Here is a 20164-nt window from a genome sequence, read left to right as displayed (position 1 = left end):
GTTGGACACGTTTTTGATAGCTGTCCAAAGTCTCAATTGATTTCTCTTTTCTACTTATAAATAGCCAGAACGTTTTCAGAATGTTCTGTCTGAATTGCCTAACTTTGAAAGCATTGTTGCTTGCTTGCGAGGGGGAGAACCAACTGTAATGAGTTGTTTACTTGTTGCCCAATGTTGATTATGTCATTGTCCTTTGCTTTAGTGATGTCATGCTTTAATAAACCATATGCTCTTATCCATGAGTAAGATATTTATTCTTTACGGACCTTTTGCATCTAAATGGGTGTAAATTCATTCTTAAGGCCCAATATACATCTTTCAAATAATAATCTGTCATGCTTTCTTGTTGTGCAGACTTGTTCACTTTTGATGTGCTTTTCCAATTTCTTCGTATATGCCAGAACGTTCTCAGTTCATTCTCATGAAACAAATTCTCACAAAACGAATCAATAGATAACAAAATAATAATTGTAATATTTTTGTTATCTTTTAAAACATCAAATGAGGATGTTTTCTTCACTTTGTATGACCAAAATGATATTTGTAGGAACATGATAAACCTTTCTCAAAGGAATTTCAAAGTCAAAATTCCTTTGATTGATTTCTATTCTCCAAATCATATCTTGAATAGTGATTGAAGATTCTTGGACCATCATGATAGAATCTCCAAGCATATGATCATGAATTTTCTTCTTTGATATTTCTCCAATCAATATCATTAATGAATGACTTAATAAATAATTTATTCATGAATTTGTTTCTCTTCAAAGTTGATTCTAATCATTTTGATGAAATGATGAGAATAATTTAGAGTGTAATATGCATCCTCATCTTGAGAACATTCTTTCATCAGAGTTGATGATGTTCTCTTCTATATGAGATGACAATACATTCTCGGTTAATTAACCTTGAACTATTTTGTTGATGATGCGAATTATCTTATAATTTGGCGATTGCACACAATGTTTCTTGTCCATTGAGTATCTTTGAGATGTTTTAGTTTAGGCATGCATGTAATCATGAAGGTTCATTCAATCATTATATTGAATGAAACTTTTGTGTTTTTTCCTTAAACTCTTTTAGAAGCTATTTGAAGATCATTCCTTTCAAATAGTAACCCTTTATTCCTCGAATCTTTAAGGCTTTGCTAAAAATCATGTGGTGACGAGGATGAGTCAATTGATTATAAAATTCATCTTCTTTTTTAATCTTCAATCAACACTCATTTGATTCAAACAATATTATTTTTATATCTTCTTTCAGCTTGTGATACTACTGTTTTGATTTTCTACCAATGAGTACATATATGCACTTGTAAGAGACTTCTTTCTTATCAACTTCTGTGAAAAACTTAAGTGCAAACATCAGTAGATCACCATTCATAAAACTTAGTGTTTATTCCATAAAGTTTGTTATAATTAAAACATTCATCAAAAAGATTTTTGTTTCAACAGAATCATGCATAACACTTTATTTGATATTAAATTTTCATATCACAAGACACTACAATTACATGCTACTTCAATACATTCTTTGACAGTATCTATTCCATTCTCTTCCTCCATCAAAATCATGTATCAAACTTGTTAGTTACATATTTCACACAACATATAACATGAAACCATATTAATTATCATCACGTTATAATCTTTTAACCATGTCTTCTACTTCATCATGGCTAACTTCTCCTTCATGCACCCTTTTACCTATACATTCATCAAACCTCATTCTTCAATGGTTAAGGTTCATTTTCCGATCTCCATGTCCTCAGAGGCTTCTTCTTTCTTCTCTTGATTCCTTGTTTTTGCTCTCCCTCTTAGCTTTTGCAGCTCACAAACTCTATTCAAAGTTAAATTCTATTTCCAACTCTACCTCCTCAATCACAAAACCTTTTTTCCGCAAATGATATTCTCGAGCTTTTTTATAAAGTCATTGGACTTCCTGAGTTGGAAACCTTTTTTTTTTCCTTCTTCTAGAATTGCACGGTTTTACTCAAACGACCATGCTTCATTGTGTTTCCTCTTCTTCAATATAACATCTTAATTCTTAAATATAGTTGAGATCATTTGGTTCCTCTCTTTGGCCATCTTTTCAAGTCTTCACTGAATTTGGTGTTGTAGGGGCAGAAATGAGAAGTGTTATACTTTTTTTTACAAAGGTATACTTGTTATATGATCATCAAACATGTCATTTTTGTTTTTAAAAAAATCGCAAATATATACAAAAATACAAAATTAGTCCTAAAAAATCTTACATATACATCTACAATTTTTTTTTGGTGCACATCTACAAATTTTTATGTATGCATCGAAAAATACCTAAATAAAATAAATAAATGAAAAATCTAAAATTTCAAATTAATTCTTACATGATGTAACATTTCTATTCAACAAAACAAAACAATACTATACTGCAACGTTCTTATTAACTAAAGTATATTTATAGGGGCGTCTATTTTTTTTATTTTTTATTTTTGTAAAACTAATATAAGGAAGGCATAAGATAATAAACGGGGGCGTCTAATATACACACTATATATAAAAATAATAAGAGATATTTTCTATAAGAAAAAAAGATAATAAGAGATTTTGTGTTAACTTTTTCATTATTCAAATTACCCTACAAAATTTTCTACAATATATTATATTATGGGTGTCATAAAAAAATAAAAATATATATTATATTTACTATAGGTGTCATTAAAAAAGATAAACATTGTTCATAATTAATATAAGTGTTAACTCATATCACACTACAAAAGAAAGAGTAATAATCCACAATTTATGCAGGGGCCGGCGTTCGAACCCCGAACACTCCACTTATTCATCTTAGAAGATGAATTTTTCTAGCCACTAGATTACTTGATCCAAAAAAAATTCAAATCATAAAAAAATTAAAAAAAAAATGTAAATCCTATTTCCCCCTCACACACTGCAAGATTATCGTATTTCATGAACAAAACAATCACATCACACACACGCACAGCAATTTCTGTGAATTTAAATACCAAACTCCAAACATAAACACTACTCTTAATTCTTAAATATTCCTTTCCTACCCAACCAATCAAAATCAAATTCACGTTTCGTTCTCAAATCAAAAACCCTAAATCCCCAAATTGGACATGCTCGTTCTTCGTTTCAATCAATGGGTATGACCACAAGCAACCGTAAACGCTCTGAAGAATGCATGTCCGTCCTCACCAATCACACCACCATCTCTATTTCTCAACCATCTTCAAAACGACCCAAATTTTCATACCAATCGACCCGACCCGTTTCCACCTCAAACGCCATCGTTTCCAGACTCTCCCGTTACCCAGACACCAAACCCCAATTCCTCCGTGAAGTTCACGCGCCGTGTAGACCTAGAAAATTCAACCTTTCCAGAAAATTATCGAATTTCGGCGATTTCATTGACATGGGTAATTTTCTGCAGAGGAATTACGAGAAGGTGAAGCGTTCGGCGTTGGGAAAATGCAGATTGGTGACACAGAAGGAGAAGGTGGTGATTGATTTGGATTCAGATGGGGAGGATTCGGATGATTCTGGGGTTGTGGAGGTTGTTGAGATTCGTGATACGGAGATGAAGGATGTTGAAATTGGGGTTCAACGGAGGTTAACGGATTCAGCTTTGACTAATGCGGTGGTGAATGTGGAGGACCATGATCTTTCCAGTGTTCATGTGTATAAGAAGTTGCTTCAAGGTGTTCAGAGAAGGACTGATACAATTCAAAGTTTGAATTTTCAAATTGAGTTGAATGAGAAGAGGAGAGATATTTTTCAATTGTTAAGGCCTAAGAAGGAACTTATTGAGGTGAATTTAACTTTTTTTAGCTTATACATTTTTGTTTGTTAGTATCACTGAGAAGTAGTAGTAGTAGTAGTGTACTATGAAGCACTGACATAGATACTATGCACTGACACGTCAACACCGGTAATAATTTGAGAAAATGACTTAATTGAACGTAATGATATGTGTCGGTGTTGTGATGGTGTCAGACACTCTGACATGTGTTGGACACCAGAAGTGTAGGTGCTCCATAGGTAATGTGCTCTTTTCTTAGTTTGTGTCTTTAAGTTTTAGCATAGTGCAAGTTATTTGAGGAAGATTTTAAATTGTGGTTGGTGTTGCTGTTATATGGCAATCTTGATATTGTGGAATAGGTGTTACTGATGAACTATAATTATGGTTTAGATGCGGTGGACTTTGATTGAAAGCTATGCTAACGAATTGAAAGTGTTTGATGAAAAGGAAAATATTTTATGTAGAAACGTAAATTATAGGTAACATTTAATAGTGTATTAGGAAAACGATACATGTTGGATAGACCCAAATTTTAATTACTGGTGCTTAGTAGTGTGGACGGGATGGTTTATTCTGAATGTTATGTCTGTTGCCTTAATACTACTCTGATTTTCAGGAAGTTCCATTTGAGCCTTTTGTCCCTCTCACAGATGATGAAGAAATTGAGGTTTCTTGCGCATTTTCCTCCAACCGGTATGATTTGATGATTTGGCTATATGTTATTGAGATGTGTTTAATCTTTATCGTAGCTCATTGAGGGTTTGGTTCTGCAGGAGAAAGGTATTGGTTGCTCATGAGAGTTCTAATATTGAGGTATCAGGAGAAAAGATGCGATGCCTTCTTCCGGGTGCATGGTTAAATGATGAGGTGATCTTTTATATTCATATTTATTGTTTTTTGTCTGAGTTACTGAAATGAAGAACCTTCACTTAATTATATCATGATCCAACATTGTTGCATCATGAAATATTGTGATTGATATACCAAAATTGTGCAGGTGATAAATTTGTACCTCGAGTTGCTGAAAGAGAGGGAGCGAAGAGAACCCAAGAAGTTTCTGAAATGTCATTTTTTCAGCACCTTTTTCTACAAAAAGGTAGGATTATATCTTCACATGTTTATGTAGTGTTGGCTTAGAAAAATAATTCTACCTTCAGATGACTACCATTGTTGAGTAAAGAGAGCCATTTTACTCTTCCCGAAGCATTTGTTTGTGTAGACCAAGAAATTATTGTCATCTGGTTTTTGCTTCAAACATGAAAAATGTTATCTCGATATAGTAATTCTTTGATGTTTTAATAACATGTCTACCATGCTCTTTGTTTACAGTTGGACAAAATTTATTAATATGGTTTCAGACACAATTGTGATGATTATTTTAATTAATTTCAAGTAACCTGCATTTGATTTCCTACAATTTCTCTTCTTTCATTCCTCCTATCTCTCTCTAATAAACTCTTAATGGAAAAATATTTACTCTTTTATTATCTAATACCCGAAAATATACTGTGTTTGGCATTTGTTTTTAATATTTCAATCCGCATATTCTGTGCCAAATATGCCACAGGGAACAGCAAAGTGTTTCTCATAATTTCATTTTGAACTTTCATAAAAATCCAAACTATAATTTCATGACATTATGTATAACTAAAATAACAGATTTATTAAATTCTTTTCTATATTAAGGAGTATTGCACAAACACATGCGTACACATTTTTCTATATTTATAATCCGTAATTTAGCCATTTTGTACAGATATTGATTCTTTTTATTTAGCCATTTTACGGATTCTATATTTATAATCCGTAATTTAGCCATTTTGTACAGATATTGATTCTTTTTATTTTGAATGTTAATTGGCAGTTAATAAGTGGCAGGGATAGATATGATTACAAATCTGTCCGAAGATGGACGACTCAAAGGAAATTGGGATACAGCCTATTTGATTGTGATAAAGTAATTATATTTGAACTAAATCATTTTTTCTGTTCCTTTTAGCCAATTGAAGTTGTGTTAACATTGATCGTTTACCTGATTCGTGCCTTTACCAGATATTTGTACCCATCCACAAAGAAATTCACTGGTGCTTGGCAGTTATCAATAAAAGAGATGCAAAATTCCAGTATCTTGACTCATTGAAAGGAATGGATCGTCGTGTGCTAGAAGTGCTGGTAAAATTTCTGGTCTATATAGTTTAGTTGTAGATTTCATTTTCGAATCTGCATGTTTATTTTTTGTTGGAATTTGGGTGCTGCCTTCAAATTTTCCTGTTCAATCATTGGAAGTCTTGTGATTTGTTTTATTACATATAGACAACAAGTCACCTGAGATTAAGCTAAGGGAAAATGATCTCATCGGTTGCTCATGGCTGAAGTTCTGTTGAATTTGAAAACAAACCGAACTTGGCCACATTGTCAAGGTGGTTGTTGAATCAAAACAAAACTATTCAGTTTGATGGGTTTAAGTCTTATTTGTTTTGAATCAAACGTTAGCCATTGACAACTTATGCAGATCAAATGTGTTATATCTTGGTCATCAATCAACAGCTGAACCAAGTGGATTATCAAATATCAGCCATGGCGGATATTGATGGCAGTTTTAGGCTCCGCAATGGTATATATTGGCTGACATGGTGGATATTTCCGCCATAATCCTTTACGACGGCACCACATAGTGGCCGGGCCCGGTATGGTGGAATTTTGGCTCTCCACCATGGACCGCCATCGACAGCGCTAGATTAGGAAGGAAGTGAAGAAATGAATTTGCTAAACAACCAAACATGATAGGATATACATGTGCATATTTAAGTAAACAACCAAGGGAAGTAAAAAAATAGAAAATTTATAAATTAAAGTTATTTGTCCTACCATTGTCTTGAAGCCTTTAAATTGTATATTGAAGTTGTTGCTCTGTTATTCTCTGAAGGTGTAACTCATTTATTGCTGAGTTGATTTAATAAGAAACATAAGAATGATGTACATGTTTTAACATTTGGCGGTTGTAAAATTTATCTAATGTTTGTCATTCATGTTTCCCAGGCTAGGTACTATGTAGACGAAGTAAAAGACAAAACTGGAAAAGATATTGATGTAAGCACCTGGGAGAAAGAATATGTCGAAGACCTTCCTGAGCAGGAAAATGGGTTCGTATTCTGATCTTCTGCGAATCGTAATATAATTTGATCATTTAGTTTACTGAGCTTTTGCTTCAGTGTTTTAAAATTAGATATCTGCAATGAAAAATTGGTTATAGCTTTGCAACATTATAAACTGAAACCTGTCAGTGCGCCTTCATTCGTAGAGAAAAGAACATACTCCTCCTACCTCTGTCCCAAAATAAGTGTCGCATTTGACTTGTTCACACAAATTAAGAAAATATGATAAATGAAAGAGAGAGAATAGTGATATTACCAAACTATCCTTATTAACTATTGGTGTATTCCTTGGGTACATAGTTCATTTGAACTTGTCCATCAGTAATAATTATTGATGTTAAGACACGGTTCATGGTCACCAAAACTCGATAGATGGCAATAGTCTAAAAGATTGTTGATTGTAGTAATTTACTTATTTAGTAAACTGAAAGTTGGTCATAAAATGGTTGCATTGTAAAAAAGATTTTTGCGTTTAGTTTGTTTGAGATAACTTTTTTTGTCTGCACTTTCTTGGAATAGCTCTAATTTGAGTTTGGTAGGATTGAAAATGAAAAGAGTGAAAATATCTTGACATCAGTAGTTTTTTATAATCTTTTCAATTTATATTCCTTGTATTTGTCTTGTGTCCTTGACTCCCCATCTTTTCAGGATTTATTACAACTCTGAATTTTCAAATTCTAAACGAAAGTTTTGCTACTGAACAGGTTCGATTGTGGCGTGTTTATGATCAAATATGCCGACTTCTATAGCAGAGGCCTGGGTCTGTGTTTTAACCAGGTAGGATATGAAGCATTTCATTTTGTGGCAGGAAAATCATGCGTTTGTTGTATATTTTTGTTTTAAGTAATTTTTCTCAAGTGCACAGTTCAACAGCCATTTTAGTTGAACAAAAATGAAAACCAATTGTTTGAAATACTTTAATATGAGAAACACTGCAACCATTTAATGCATTCAATATTTTTTGGGCAAAATGTTTAAAGAACCTCTAATTGCTAGAAATATTTTATTGTTTAAAATCTATGGTCTTTTTAAACCGTGCATGGTATGATCAAAATTAAACCAATACCATTGTTTTCTTGCTGGTTTAAAAGATCCAACGATGCTTTGATGCCTGTGAACGCAATCTTTTACATCTTGTCAGAACTAAACTTCTCTTTCCTTTATAGGAACACATGCCTTACTTCCGGCGCAGGACAGCTAAGGAGGTATTGCGATTGAGAGCTGACTAAGCAAAGGGGTGACCAGTCATCAGTATCCCAGTCCAATACTCCATCATCAGCATAGAAATTTTGGTAGCAGTAGTTGATGGAGGATCTTCACTTATGGAATTGGAGCTTTTGCTTGCTCTGAAGTTGAACTGACTACACATATGCCCCGGTGTCTAGGTACAACGCATCGATAGTGTAGAACGCAGTAGGTTGTATATACAGTATACAAAAGTGAACTATTAGATGGGGATGAGGTTTCAACTATGTAATGGCATAATTGCTTCCTCTCTATTCTCTTTCTATTCAGTTTTGTATTGTTGGTAGTGTTGAGCTTAGTAGGTTTGCTCGGATAGTGTTTGTTCCTTTGTTCAAGGAAATTGAGGGGAAAGAAAAGAATGGTGATTTCATAGGTAATGATTGTGGCAGGCTCTACAATTTGAGCAATGGTTAAACCTAATTTTGAATAAATTTTATTTTGTAAACTTGTTTGAAGAGAAGTGATTTATGTTTGAACTTTGAAGTAACATTTAATGTGAATTATTTTGTGATAGAAACTGGTATCAAAAATACAAATTAATATAATTATACAATAGATTCCACTTTCTACTTTTTCAGAGTCTTGGTTCTCTCCAAATAACCACTTTCTACTTTTTCAGAATAATCTACAACATCCTGTCTGTGGTTACCCTTTTATTCAAATACTATACATAACTAATTTAACTACTTGTTACAACTTACCCAATAACTGCCATAACTGCTATTATAAAATATAATATTTATTTAATAATAATGAATAGTCTAACATTTTGCACACACTATTTTGAGGCAAAACTGACTCCGATGCTAATTGAAAACGTATAATCTTGCCTACTTTAGTTAGATTCAAATCAAATGTGCACTGTTTCTTGGCTCTCCATCCATTACTGTAAAAACTGTGCAAGGCCATCTATACCTACACAATGATGCATGTGACAATATGACAACTCCAGTTTGGGAATAGAATATTAACCAGTTAAGCTTCACTCTTATCAAGTCCCTTTTTTATGTTGTAGCACTGAATCAAACAGAAGATACTTTTGCAAGATTGTATAAATTTCAGATAAAAATTGACACCATCACTTTCTACCAAACGCAATACTGCATTACATTATGTTATGCAATCTACACGATAAATATGCATCTACAGGGTAAATTAAATTTTGCTAAACTCCAGGTCTTGCAATATGAATAATTGCGCCCAATATGAAGAAATAAATTCCATCAAGAGGATGGATAGGAGAGAAAACTCAAAACAGAGTTTTCGTTTTTGCAACCACATTAGATTCTATTTCATTTTTTCACTTTGCCCTCTCAAACTTCAAATTTTGGGCAGATAACCTACATACAAATTACAACATTTATGGCAAATATTTGCAAAGGGCCTGAGATGGCTAAAATGTCACATAAAAAGTATATACATGTAGGTAACTTTAATTAGAATGAAAAGATCAGTTGATATCAAACATGATACAGATCACAATTCACAAGACAATTACAATAAGAGAAACCGAATCTTTTATCAACGGGGAACTCTTTTTCTACTCAGAATTTCCTGTTCTTTTAGTCGATGTTGGAATCTTGCAAGGCGAGCTTGAAGACCCACAAGACTAGCTGCTTTGCGAGAAAGCACAAAGCTCAATTGGGCTACATAGTTGTCAATACGGCTACCTGGTTGGTCGACTTCGGCCAAGAGTTTCATTTCCTGAAAACCAAAAGCAATACATGATGAATGAGCACACATAATAAGTTATCTGAAATTTGAAAACTCCACTAGTTTCTTTTTCGATAAGCAAATTTAATTAATTAAAAAGTTGAAAAGCACATTATGAATCTTGTAAAACATGTAGAAAAGCAACTAAAAAACTTACTTCACGAACAATCTCCATTGTGTCCTCAATTTCTTTCCTATGAGCGGCAATTAGTGCTTCTTCCTCCTGTATAAGTAGAATCAAGAAATTAAACAGATAGCATAAACTAGTATATACTTAACTAAAAATTGGTAAATTAGGTCATTATTCTACATATTTTACAACCTCAAGTACTGCATTGATATTCACGTCAGGTGCTGACTCTGCGTCATAAAGCCTGGATCCAGAGGTAACAGTGTTGTGATTCACTGTGGTTTGCTGTTGCCTGGAGCTTGTGGTCGAGAGATCAGAAGCATTGGTATCCCTTTTCATCAAATTTGCAGGCCTTTCAGACTTTTCATCTTTAAAACCTTTTCTGCGTGGGGGAGAAACCTTTTGCACTTTCTCATCTGTATCATTTCGTGCGTAAGAGTTCATCTTTGGACTCGAAGAATCATTATAAGAGTTCTTCATTTCAAACTTCTCTCTCTCCACTGAAGCATAAGTCAAGCCTTTTTCTTCAACGGTATCCCTTTTCATCCAGTTTGCAGGCCTTTCAGACTTTTCATCCTTAGAACCTTTTCTGCGTGGGGGAGATACCTTTTGCACTTTCTCATCTGTACCATTTTGTGGGTAAGAGTTAATCTTTTGACTGGAATTATCATTATAAGAGTTCTTCATTTCAAACCTCTCCCTCTCCATTGAAGGATAAGTGATGCCTTTTTCTTCTCGTCCATTTGATAGGTAATTTGAAGAAATACTAGGTAACTGTTTGTCAGCAATAGCAGCAGAGCTATACATAGTTTTCTCCTTTTCAAGTGGCTTCCTGCCCATATCCATTGGTTTCTCTTGGCGCTGATCGATAAAATCCTCTGCACCAACACTAGCTGGAAGGGTTGATGTAGATGAAACATCTTTATTAGTTTGTGGTACACAATTGGGTATTGCGTCTTTTCTAGGATTTCCACTTTTGGAAAGACTTTTAACCCTGTTCACATTAGGATGAAACAATTAATACATGCGAACATGAATGCCTGTGAAAGAACAGATGCACCCTGGAATATAATACACAAACACATACCGATCAGCATAACGTAGGGTGTTAAGCGTGTGTTCGCAAGACCCAGCACCTGGAGATATGCAAGAGATCATGACAGTTTTTGAATTTCCTACAAAGGAGTCCCGCAGCACTTCTGTAAGTTTGCTTCCCCGGAATGGAATATGGATCTGGTCATTGTCTAAAGCTCGAATGCATTCCTTCAAAGCCAAAAGGCTCTTATTAATTTCGGCTCCTTCAATCCTATGGTAGAAGAGATACATAACAACTGTAGTGAATTTGATTTGTTAACATACAAAAAGTGTTGGATCTGAACAAGTAAAATTTACTTGATGGAGGAATGGTAGGAAGCCACCAAATATTGTTTTCAGCGGTTAACTCAAAACAACGTAGTGAAATTTAGACAACAGATAACAAAGATTTTCTTGACTAACAACGTAGTGAAATTTAAACAACAGATAACAAAGATTTTAACGGCTATATTTATTTATATAGTAATCTCACATTATTAGAACAATTTGTGAAAATAGATAATATTCAGATTAATGCATTTATTATCATTGAGTTTAAAAAACATCAAATCAATATTTAAAAATTCCAAGACAGACAACAAGATAATTACATATATAAAATTGATAGCCACCAAGAAAAGCTTTTAAGTTTGCTTTTCATCCAGAAATACTAACTAGCAAGCAGAGTCGGTACAAGTCAATTAGATGATTTCATGATAAGCCCACTACACAAAAGAGAGTAGAGAAAGTGATTGGTGGGTGGGGAGCCATGCGTGTATTTGGTGGATATGGAAAAAGAGGGAAATAACAGAAAGTACCCACATGTCAGAGAGTGAGTGGATGAGAAGATTCTAGAATTAGGAAATGAGAGGGTCAGAGCAGAATATAATAGGAGGGCGAGTGACAGAAAGGATATCAAGAAAATAGTGAAGTTGGTTCTTGTTCCTCAAGAAAGGGTTTTCTATGATTATTATCCATTTAGTTTCCATTTCCGCAAAGAGTATATAACTCAATCCACAGTCCATTTCTTTTGTTTGCTCATACGTACTCTCTGTAATAGTGATTTATCCTCTCTGTTTTAGCTTATTTAGCGTCAATATCATTCCTAATTTTGTTCCCTCCACTCTAGGTCCTAACGTTTCATTAACTTCGTCAACTAATATGGTTTATATTTATTATCGCTGCTCTCATTTCAAAGATAGTCCAGGCAATGTTGAGTAAAAAAGGCTAAACAAAGAGAAGAGAGCTCTTGTCAGTTAAATAGAGTTTTCTCATTTTCAATAATGAACCAACTTAATACTATGTCCCTAGAAGGCTAGAAAAGTTAGCTTATGCAACAAAATCTAAAATTCGTAGTAAAATTTGTTATAAGTGTTCATAAATCTTCATGCATGGAACATTCTAGAAAGAACTGTCATGCAGTTGGCTTTAAGGAGCTCAAAATATCATGCAAATGATTTGAATTTAGAAGTACCGTGTTTGACGATCATTATCAGTAGTGTCAGCGCCTCTTTCACTTCCAGCAAGATCAATAAAAGAAATCTTCCCTACGACCTTCCCACTTCTTGCATCATTTGCATCAGTGTTTGAATTTCGCTTGCCCTCTTTCACCTCATTGTGCTTCTTTACAACCAACTGTAAGATAGCATGCGACCTGGAGGACTCCTCATTAGCACCCGTGGATCCTGTACTTCTTGAAGCATTTCCCTTTTCAATGAATTCTTTGACAACCTGAACGTCCAAAACTTCAAATTCTTGCAGTCCTACAATGCAAACTTGCTGCCGTCCATCTTCCCTCATACAAAGTTTCCTATTCATAATGTAATAAACCACCATTCACCAATAAGACATTGAGTAAGCAAGATGCGAAGATGACATTTGTAAAAGCGTATAAATTGAGACAGATATTTTCATTCATGTGCATTCAAAAACAAAGAAAATATAATGCTTGATGTACGATAAAATTAAGCAGCGGGCGCTTAAATAAATATAACAAATATGTATTTAAGCGGCTGAATCCTCAAGGAAGACATGAAAAAGTACAGTCAAAAGCAGAAAAAATAATGCTTGATGTAGGAAAAAATTAAATAGCGAGAGTATAAATAAATAGACAAATATTTATTTAAGCGGCTGAATCCTCGAGGAAGACAAAAAATGTTGTCTCATAATTAAGGCCCGGATCCACACGCAAAGCACTCAGACAATAGGCACATAATGGCTTAAGGACAAACTGTACTGCAACGTCATCATCTAATACATTTAAATAGTATACCCAATGCATTCATATAAAATATCATAATGTGTGTTAAGAAAGAAATACCCACCTTCTGTCACTAAGAAGATCAAAAAGCTTTCCACCATATATCTCAAAGTAGCTAAGCCACAATTTATATCTCTGACTCCGGTAAACTGGCTGATGCAACTGTCGAACAAGGTCTTCTGCAGCTCTGAGTGGTAAAGGTTGCATTGTGTATGTCTTGCCACTTCCTGAAAATAAAGATTATTAGTGTCTAAGTAATGAATTAAGTGATGAAATGGCTTTCTGAGGATCAAACACAGCAATGGAATATGAATGGATAAACTTATATGGTGCCAACAAGTACACATACTTTTTAAAAAAAACAAAACGCAAATTTTAGTATAATTAGTATTTTGTTGGGGGTGGGGATTTAACCCTCTCCCTCCTTATCACTCCATTCCTTAACTCTCGCACCCCAACTACTAAACAAACCTTCAGCTTCATGAAAAATGAAAGATTTTAAGGTTACACTTCAGATCTTCAATTTCGTGCATATATACCATCAAGTGAAAAATACCGTGTCTATCTAGACCAAGGAAACCAATATCCTCCCACTCACTCAACAAGATTATTTTACATAGTATGAATATTCTGAAATGGTAAATAAGTTGGCCTATATCACACATACCATACCAGCCAGAAACAACTCAACAACATGAAACAACCAGAAGAGACAAAATTAAAAGACACGAGAATCAATATCTTTTAAATAGATAAAAACCGATACTATCAAGAACCAGTAACAAATGCTATTATGTATAAATAAACTAGCAAAGTTCAAACACCAAAAAACTGCATGCATATATGTTATTAGAGAACTAAACAGTTTAGTATGTAAAACTGGATAATAATGATAATTTGGTACAGGTAAGATAGCAAATAAAATTTCTCACCTGTCTGACCATAAGCAAAACAAGTAGCTTTGGTACGTTCAAAAATTGTAGGAATAATTGGTTCAACTGTAGCTCGGTATACCTGTTATTATAAAACAATCATGCCTTAGATCAATCAAAACAAATCAAAATCACGATAGCTTTCATAAATCTCAAATCAAAACCATGATAACTTTCATAAAACTCAAGTATGACGACAACAATTAAAACAAATTACGACCATATTAGTAAACAATAGTGAAGTTTGATCTTATATGTAAACAATAGTGAAGTTCAATCTTATATGTAAACAATAGCGAAGTTCGATCTTGGATAAGAGATGCCTTACTTCATCATTGGTAACATGCTCATCAAGAACGGCATCAAAGCAAAACTCATGCTTGTCCACATAAGCTGTCAAATCAACCTGTCAAGCTCAAACAAAAATTCAGATCATTGCGCAGTAAATAAAAGTGAGAACATTAAGATAACTAATAACGAGGCAATTGATTTGACTTTTGAACTGAAAAATAGAGCTTGGGTCCAATATCGAAACAAACCTTTAGTTTAGGTTCATGGACTGTCAAATATGCAGTGTCAGACACAGTTACGACATCATCCTCCTTCTTAGTAAGCTCTTTCTTGTTTAAAGGCCTTTTACGTACCTACAACATGCATTAGAGAGAGAGAGAGGGAGAGGGAGAAAAAGATAATGCCAAATATCCCCTGAATGCTAATGAATCAAAATGACATTTTAACCATCAAGAATCTCAAGTATAGCGCAGGTATTTTTATATTCAAGAATAATTTTGAAAGTGGCGATTCATGAAAATATCTAAGAGAAAAATGCTTAAAATTATAAAGAGTATTGTGTAATCATTTCATGTAAAAATTGTAAAGTACAAATCCAAAGATAGAAAAAGGCACTTTTCAATGAAAAGCACCATCAACATTTCTTAAGGGGAAAATGGATACAAAGATTATACCACTCTTAAGTGAAGGATCTATATTACTATATAAGGTTGCATTCACAAATGAAAAGGTTCAAACGTCAAAAGTCAAATGCTATGAACTAAAATGTACTAAATCTTCATAAAAAGATGTTTATTCTTCGCTTTTCTACACCAACTGATGATGATATTGGTGAAACTCTTCTGCTAGGAAGGGAAACAACGGTGATAACAGCAGTAGTTGTGGTTCTTTTGTTTTTTTGTTCTATAGCCAAATAAAGGAAGAAAAGAAAGAAATCTAACTTTCAATATTTACTTCATACTATTATCAATGTATATGGAAGTCCCAATATAGCACAAGAAAAATAGTATTTCTATGTAATTGATTTATCGCATAAAATGTGAAGCTATGTATGTAGACAACTGTCTATAAAAATTTTACATGCCACAACTTTAATCTTAGCGACATTATTCTCCCTTGTACTATTATCTTTTTCATTCATAAGTAAATAGATTGTAGCCAAATAAAGGAAGAAAAGAAAGAAATCTAACTTTCAATATTTACTTCGTACTATTATCGATGTATATGGAAGTCCAAACGTAGCACAAGAAAAATAATATTTCAATGTGATTTATTTATCGCACAAAATGTAAGCAATGCATGTATACAACTGTATAAAATTTTGACATACCACAACTTTAATCTTGGCGACATTATTCTCCCTTGTACTATTCTCTTTTTCATTCATAGGTAAAGAAATTGATGCATCAACTTCAGCTTCTTTTTCCAGCTTGCTATTAATTGGATAGAAATCATCTTCAAATACTCTAGTATCTCCTGGTATGATGGGTGATTGTTCGAAAGATTCTGAAATCATATGCTGATAAGAGGGGTAAAATTAGAGCAACGTATGAGAACACATATACTGACTTTTACTGCAGGAAATTTAAGCTGGATGCCGGATTATAAGGGAACATAGAGAATAAACATGCCATTTGGAAAGGGAAAAAAAGAAGTAACTTGATTGAAACACAAATGCTAAAGTTCACACATTCAGAACCAATATTGCGCGTAATTGCTGGTTATATAACCTAGTTGTTCATCATTGCGAACAAAAATGGTAGTATAAGATGGTATAAGTATAAACGGTTTTTAAAACTTTTCAGGATAAACTGCCCACACTACTTGTTAATCTTATCTGATACAACCTGTGTTTTCTCTATAATACGTATGAAATTATCCAAACCAAGCCTGCATTATGATATAATAATGAGTCATATTCAATTATTTATACCTCAGACAGAAGCTCTGTGTCATCCATGGCATGAAGATCCAAAAGCCCGGCTCCAAAATCCCCTCTAAATTCAGGAGAATAGAACCCATCCGATGCAGACCCTCCACCCAAAGTTTGAGTATTGGGTGTATAAAGCTCCGAACCAGATTCCGCATTAAAATTGAGGTTTCTCATTAACTTGAAAAGCCTCTGCTTCTCTTCAGCAGACTGTGCTCCATAACCCTACCACATGTACCATATAAAATATTCATCTAAAGTCACCTCATATACTATCAAAAAGAAAATATACACAGCAGTTAACAAATTTCACCCACACTACACTCAAATGTAAACCTCTACAATGACGACAACAACAACCAAGCCTTATCCCACTAAAACACCATAATGTTAATCATATGTCATATTTCTATCCAACTCATATCTTTCTGAATAGTTCATCTTATAGTTTATTCTAGGTCTTCCCTACCCCTAGTGATTTGGCTACCCTCCATCTGGTCTATTCTCCTTACTACATAATCTACAATCTTGTCTCTACAAACTCAAACCACCTAAGGTGAGTTTCCCCCATCATTTCGACAATAGGTGCTACCTCAACTCTCTCTCTCCAATGTTGTCATTTCCAATTCTAATCCTATTATATTTTGTCTAGTCTTACCACACATCGAAAGCAACATCCTCATCTGCTTACTTTATTTGAGGTGTGTTATTTGAACAACCATTTATGCGACAACTTTTGGGACAACCATAAATTTACAAAGAAAAGTAGGTATTAACACATAAACCAATGCAATAGAGAGAGAAAGTAAAACCATGATGTGAGTATGTGAGAGAAAATTGTCACAAAAGTTGTCATAAAATAGTTGTACAAATATTATTTCTCATTTTATTTTCATGTTAATTCTTTATTGCGCCAAAGCTCTGTCTCATACAACATCACCGGTCATACCGTTGTACAAATGAAAAAAAATTATTTAGCTTGCGCCATACTTTTGTATCACATAAAACACTAAGACCCTCTCTTTTAATAAAAACATATCCGTATACATAATTATCCCTCAAATTAGAGTATAGCTCAAACTCCAATTTCACGAAACATAATCATATAATAAGCAAGTGCAACAAATGTTAAATCACTCAAATGCCAAATAGTAAAGCAAAATAAAAGCAGAAAATGCAACATCAAAGAGGTCGCTATCTTTGTAAGAAAAGCGACGATACCTGCATGAGAAGGTTGGGGAAGAGGCGATGATCGACACCGGATGAAGCAAGTGGAGAACCTAAATGCTGCAAACCGGCGGACTGAAGCCACCGCGCCATGACAGCGTCTCCGGCATCAGTGGATGCACTTTGCAGGGAGCCGCCGGCAGGTTGATCGTAAACAGCGGCGGCGGCATTACCCTGTGGCGGCATCTGGCCAGCCACCACGTGGCGCTGGGAACGTCGTTGAGGCGCCAATTTTCAAGATCTATTACACACGCGCTTCTTAACACATAATCATCACAATTAAAATCGCAAAAAACATTAATAAATAATAAACAAAAAATGTTTGCGAAAATTGGATTAAGAAGATGTTAAAAAGGTGAGAAACTCACGAGAAGAACATGAAAGTGAGACGAAACCGAATCGGGAACTCGAGATTTTCGATTCAGATCTGAAAACGATAGCGTTTTGATGAAGTTGAATTTTGATCTTCGTTCGAATCAGTAACCAGAAAATGGCGTTTGTTGGAGAGAGAGAGAGAGAGAGGTTTGGAGGGAGAAAATGAAATGGAGAATTAGTTTGTAGATTAATTAAGGATTAATTGAGATATAATCGTTGTGTTGTGTTGTGATGATTAATCATATGATATCTTAATCCTCACATTTTCAAAACTATATAAAACGGCTATGTCCATTGTTGTTGAAGTCGAATGAATGAATGAAAATGAAATGAACCAACGAGTGTTAAAAGACTAATATGCCCTTTTTCTAGTTTCGCCCGTGAATTAAACAAACGCCACCGCAACTCGGTACTCTACCAAATTCTTCACCGGTATAAATAACTGCTTTTTAAGCGATCTAAAAAGTAGGTATCCAAAGTAAATTCTCATTTAAACAATAGTTTAGTGTAAGTTTGGTTCCACCTTACCAAAAGTGATTATGAGTGTATTAATTATGTAAGATTGATTACCGTTATCAAAAGTATATCTTTAGATTCAATTGTGTAAAAATGAGTTAAATATTAAATCTGATTAATAAAATCAATTCTATAATTAAAAGTTTCAATTTTAAACTTTGGTAGAATCATTTTTGTTAAATTTTAATCGAGAGAAACTAAATATAACGAAAACAAATTTTAACATTTTTTTTAAGGAACAATTTTAAAATTTCTAAAAGTCACACTAAACATGCAATTAATGTAAATCAAATATAAGAGTTTACAATAGCAATGAAAATAATATTGTGTGTCCCCTTTGGTGAAAAATAATTATAATATTGTCTCTAATCTCTAATATATCTTGCATCCATACATTATCCTCTTTACAATAGCAAATTTTGCCAAACAATGCGCTAAGTTATTATCATTAGAGTGAGTTTGTTTCAAGTTATATTTTTTTTTTAAGGAAGTTATATTTGTTGATTCTCGGGAATAAAATGATAGAAATATATATGTCTATGTTTGTTACAAGTTTACTAAATTTTATTCCCGAGTATAAAATGTTTATGGGAATAGAAAAAATTTCTCAAAGAAAAGGGTGTGAATAAAATTTTCATGAAGATGAGAATAAATTTTATGTTTCCTAAAAATATTATAAAGTTAACCAAACATATTTTTCCTAAATATTTTGGAATAAAATTTCCATACTTTTTTTGACAAAATAAAATTCTCATCCTTATATTCCAAAGAATGTTATTCCTAAAAATAAATTTGGTAAATTTAAAACAAACATGTATGATAACGGTCTAAAGAAGAGAAATTTAATTATAAGGCCTAACAATCTTTGAAAATAGAGTGAACATAGCTAGGAAAAATTTCCTCTTCTTGTGAGACCTAGAATGACATTTGCTTCTGCAACGAATTTCAACTGCGATTTGCAATTTGAAATTTGAAATAATGGTGATTATACTCGTAGACCGTAGTTAGTACCCTTGAGAATTTAGGTAAAGGCTGCTTAATCCTAATGTCAAAACCAAGATCTTTTTACTCAACTTAGTAACAAGCAAGCATTTATGGACATTTGGTAGCTGTAGACCGTAGTTGCTGACACGGACGCAGCAATCAGACATTTTATTTAGTGTACAATGCCACAAGGGACCCGTTTAACTAACTTTTCAATACATGATGATATTTATAAGAAAAAACATTGGCAGTACTGTAACATAAATGATGATTTTATGACACGAGTACAATGTATAAATGTTTTTTTAAAAGGACGATGAGTAAAAAAAATTGTAAGATGAATTTTATAGATGTACGAGAGTAGCATAAAAATGAGTAAATAGGCAATTATCCTCAAAATTGTAAGTTTCGTCAATTCTTTTTATAAAATTAACAAAATTTCAATTATCCATTAAAATTGTACAACGTTAATCAATTTACCCTCTACTTCAAATTATTCTTTTAGTTAACATGATATTTTGCAAA

The 20164-nt window shown here is 33.5% G+C and overlaps 2 protein-coding genes across 4 annotated transcripts; one reads left to right on the top strand and one right to left on the bottom strand.

Moving 5' to 3' along the window:
* Positions 1-2953: 2953 nt before the first annotated feature.
* LOC25488124 (ubiquitin-like-specific protease ESD4) lies at positions 2954-8720 on the top strand. The gene is made up of 9 exons (XM_013607787.3): positions 2954-3816; positions 4424-4500; positions 4581-4674; positions 4805-4903; positions 5672-5764; positions 5860-5979; positions 6847-6950; positions 7667-7739; positions 8129-8720. Exons 1-9 carry the CDS (start codon positions 3148-3150, stop codon positions 8189-8191), a joined length of 1392 nt encoding a protein of 463 aa, XP_013463241.1. The 5' UTR covers positions 2954-3147; the 3' UTR covers positions 8192-8720.
* Positions 8721-9467: 747 nt separating this feature from the next.
* On the bottom strand, positions 9468-18441 carry LOC25488123 (kinesin-like protein KIN-13A). 3 transcript variants are annotated; one of them, XM_024775695.2, is made up of 13 exons: positions 18133-18441; positions 17759-18022; positions 16541-16762; positions 15938-16126; positions 14856-14960; positions 14645-14722; positions 14317-14398; positions 13449-13611; positions 12599-12934; positions 11138-11356; positions 10243-11044; positions 10078-10143; positions 9468-9911 (listed from the first exon to the last, which is right to left on the bottom strand). In XM_024775695.2, the coding sequence occupies exons 2-13, from the start codon at positions 17948-17950 to the stop codon at positions 9729-9731; spliced, it is 2637 nt and encodes an 878-aa protein (XP_024631463.1). In that variant the 5' UTR covers positions 17951-18022; positions 18133-18441; the 3' UTR covers positions 9468-9728. The 3 variants fall into 3 exon arrangements, with proteins under 3 accessions (XP_024631463.1, XP_013463239.1, XP_013463240.1); XM_013607785.3 differs by having other exon boundaries at positions 17759-18019; XM_013607786.3 differs by lacking the exon at positions 17759-18022.
* Positions 18442-20164: the final 1723 nt, after the last annotated feature.

Source organism: Medicago truncatula, chromosome 2, assembly GCF_003473485.1.
Source record: "Medicago truncatula cultivar Jemalong A17 chromosome 2, MtrunA17r5.0-ANR, whole genome shotgun sequence".
In the NCBI taxonomy this organism is placed as follows: Eukaryota; Viridiplantae; Streptophyta; class Magnoliopsida; order Fabales; family Fabaceae; genus Medicago; species Medicago truncatula.
The sequence above is the reverse complement of the archived record's forward strand: the minus strand, read 5'-3'. Positions and strand labels throughout refer to the sequence as shown.

Bases quoted from the DNA above. Each gene is read 5' to 3' on its own strand.
- LOC25488124 (XM_013607787.3), top strand. From the start codon at position 3,148: ATGGGTATGACCACAAGCAACCGTAAACGCTCTGAAGAATGCATGTCC. The intron at 3,817-4,423 runs GTGAATTTAACT...TCTGATTTTCAG, and splicing joins CTAAGAAGGAACTTATTGAG to GAAGTTCCATTTGAGCCTTT. The intron at 5,765-5,859 runs GTAATTATATTT...TGCCTTTACCAG, and splicing joins GCCTATTTGATTGTGATAAA to ATATTTGTACCCATCCACAA.
- LOC25488123 (XM_024775695.2), bottom strand. From the start codon at position 17,950: ATGCCGCCACAGGGTAATGCCGCCGCCGCTGTTTACGATCAACCTGCC. The intron at 12,935-13,448 runs GTGGGTATTTCT...CATTATGAATAG, and splicing joins GATCTTCTTAGTGACAGAAG to GAAACTTTGTATGAGGGAAG. The intron at 9,912-10,077 runs GTAAGTTTTTTA...TTTGGTTTTCAG, and splicing joins CAATGGAGATTGTTCGTGAA to GAAATGAAACTCTTGGCCGA.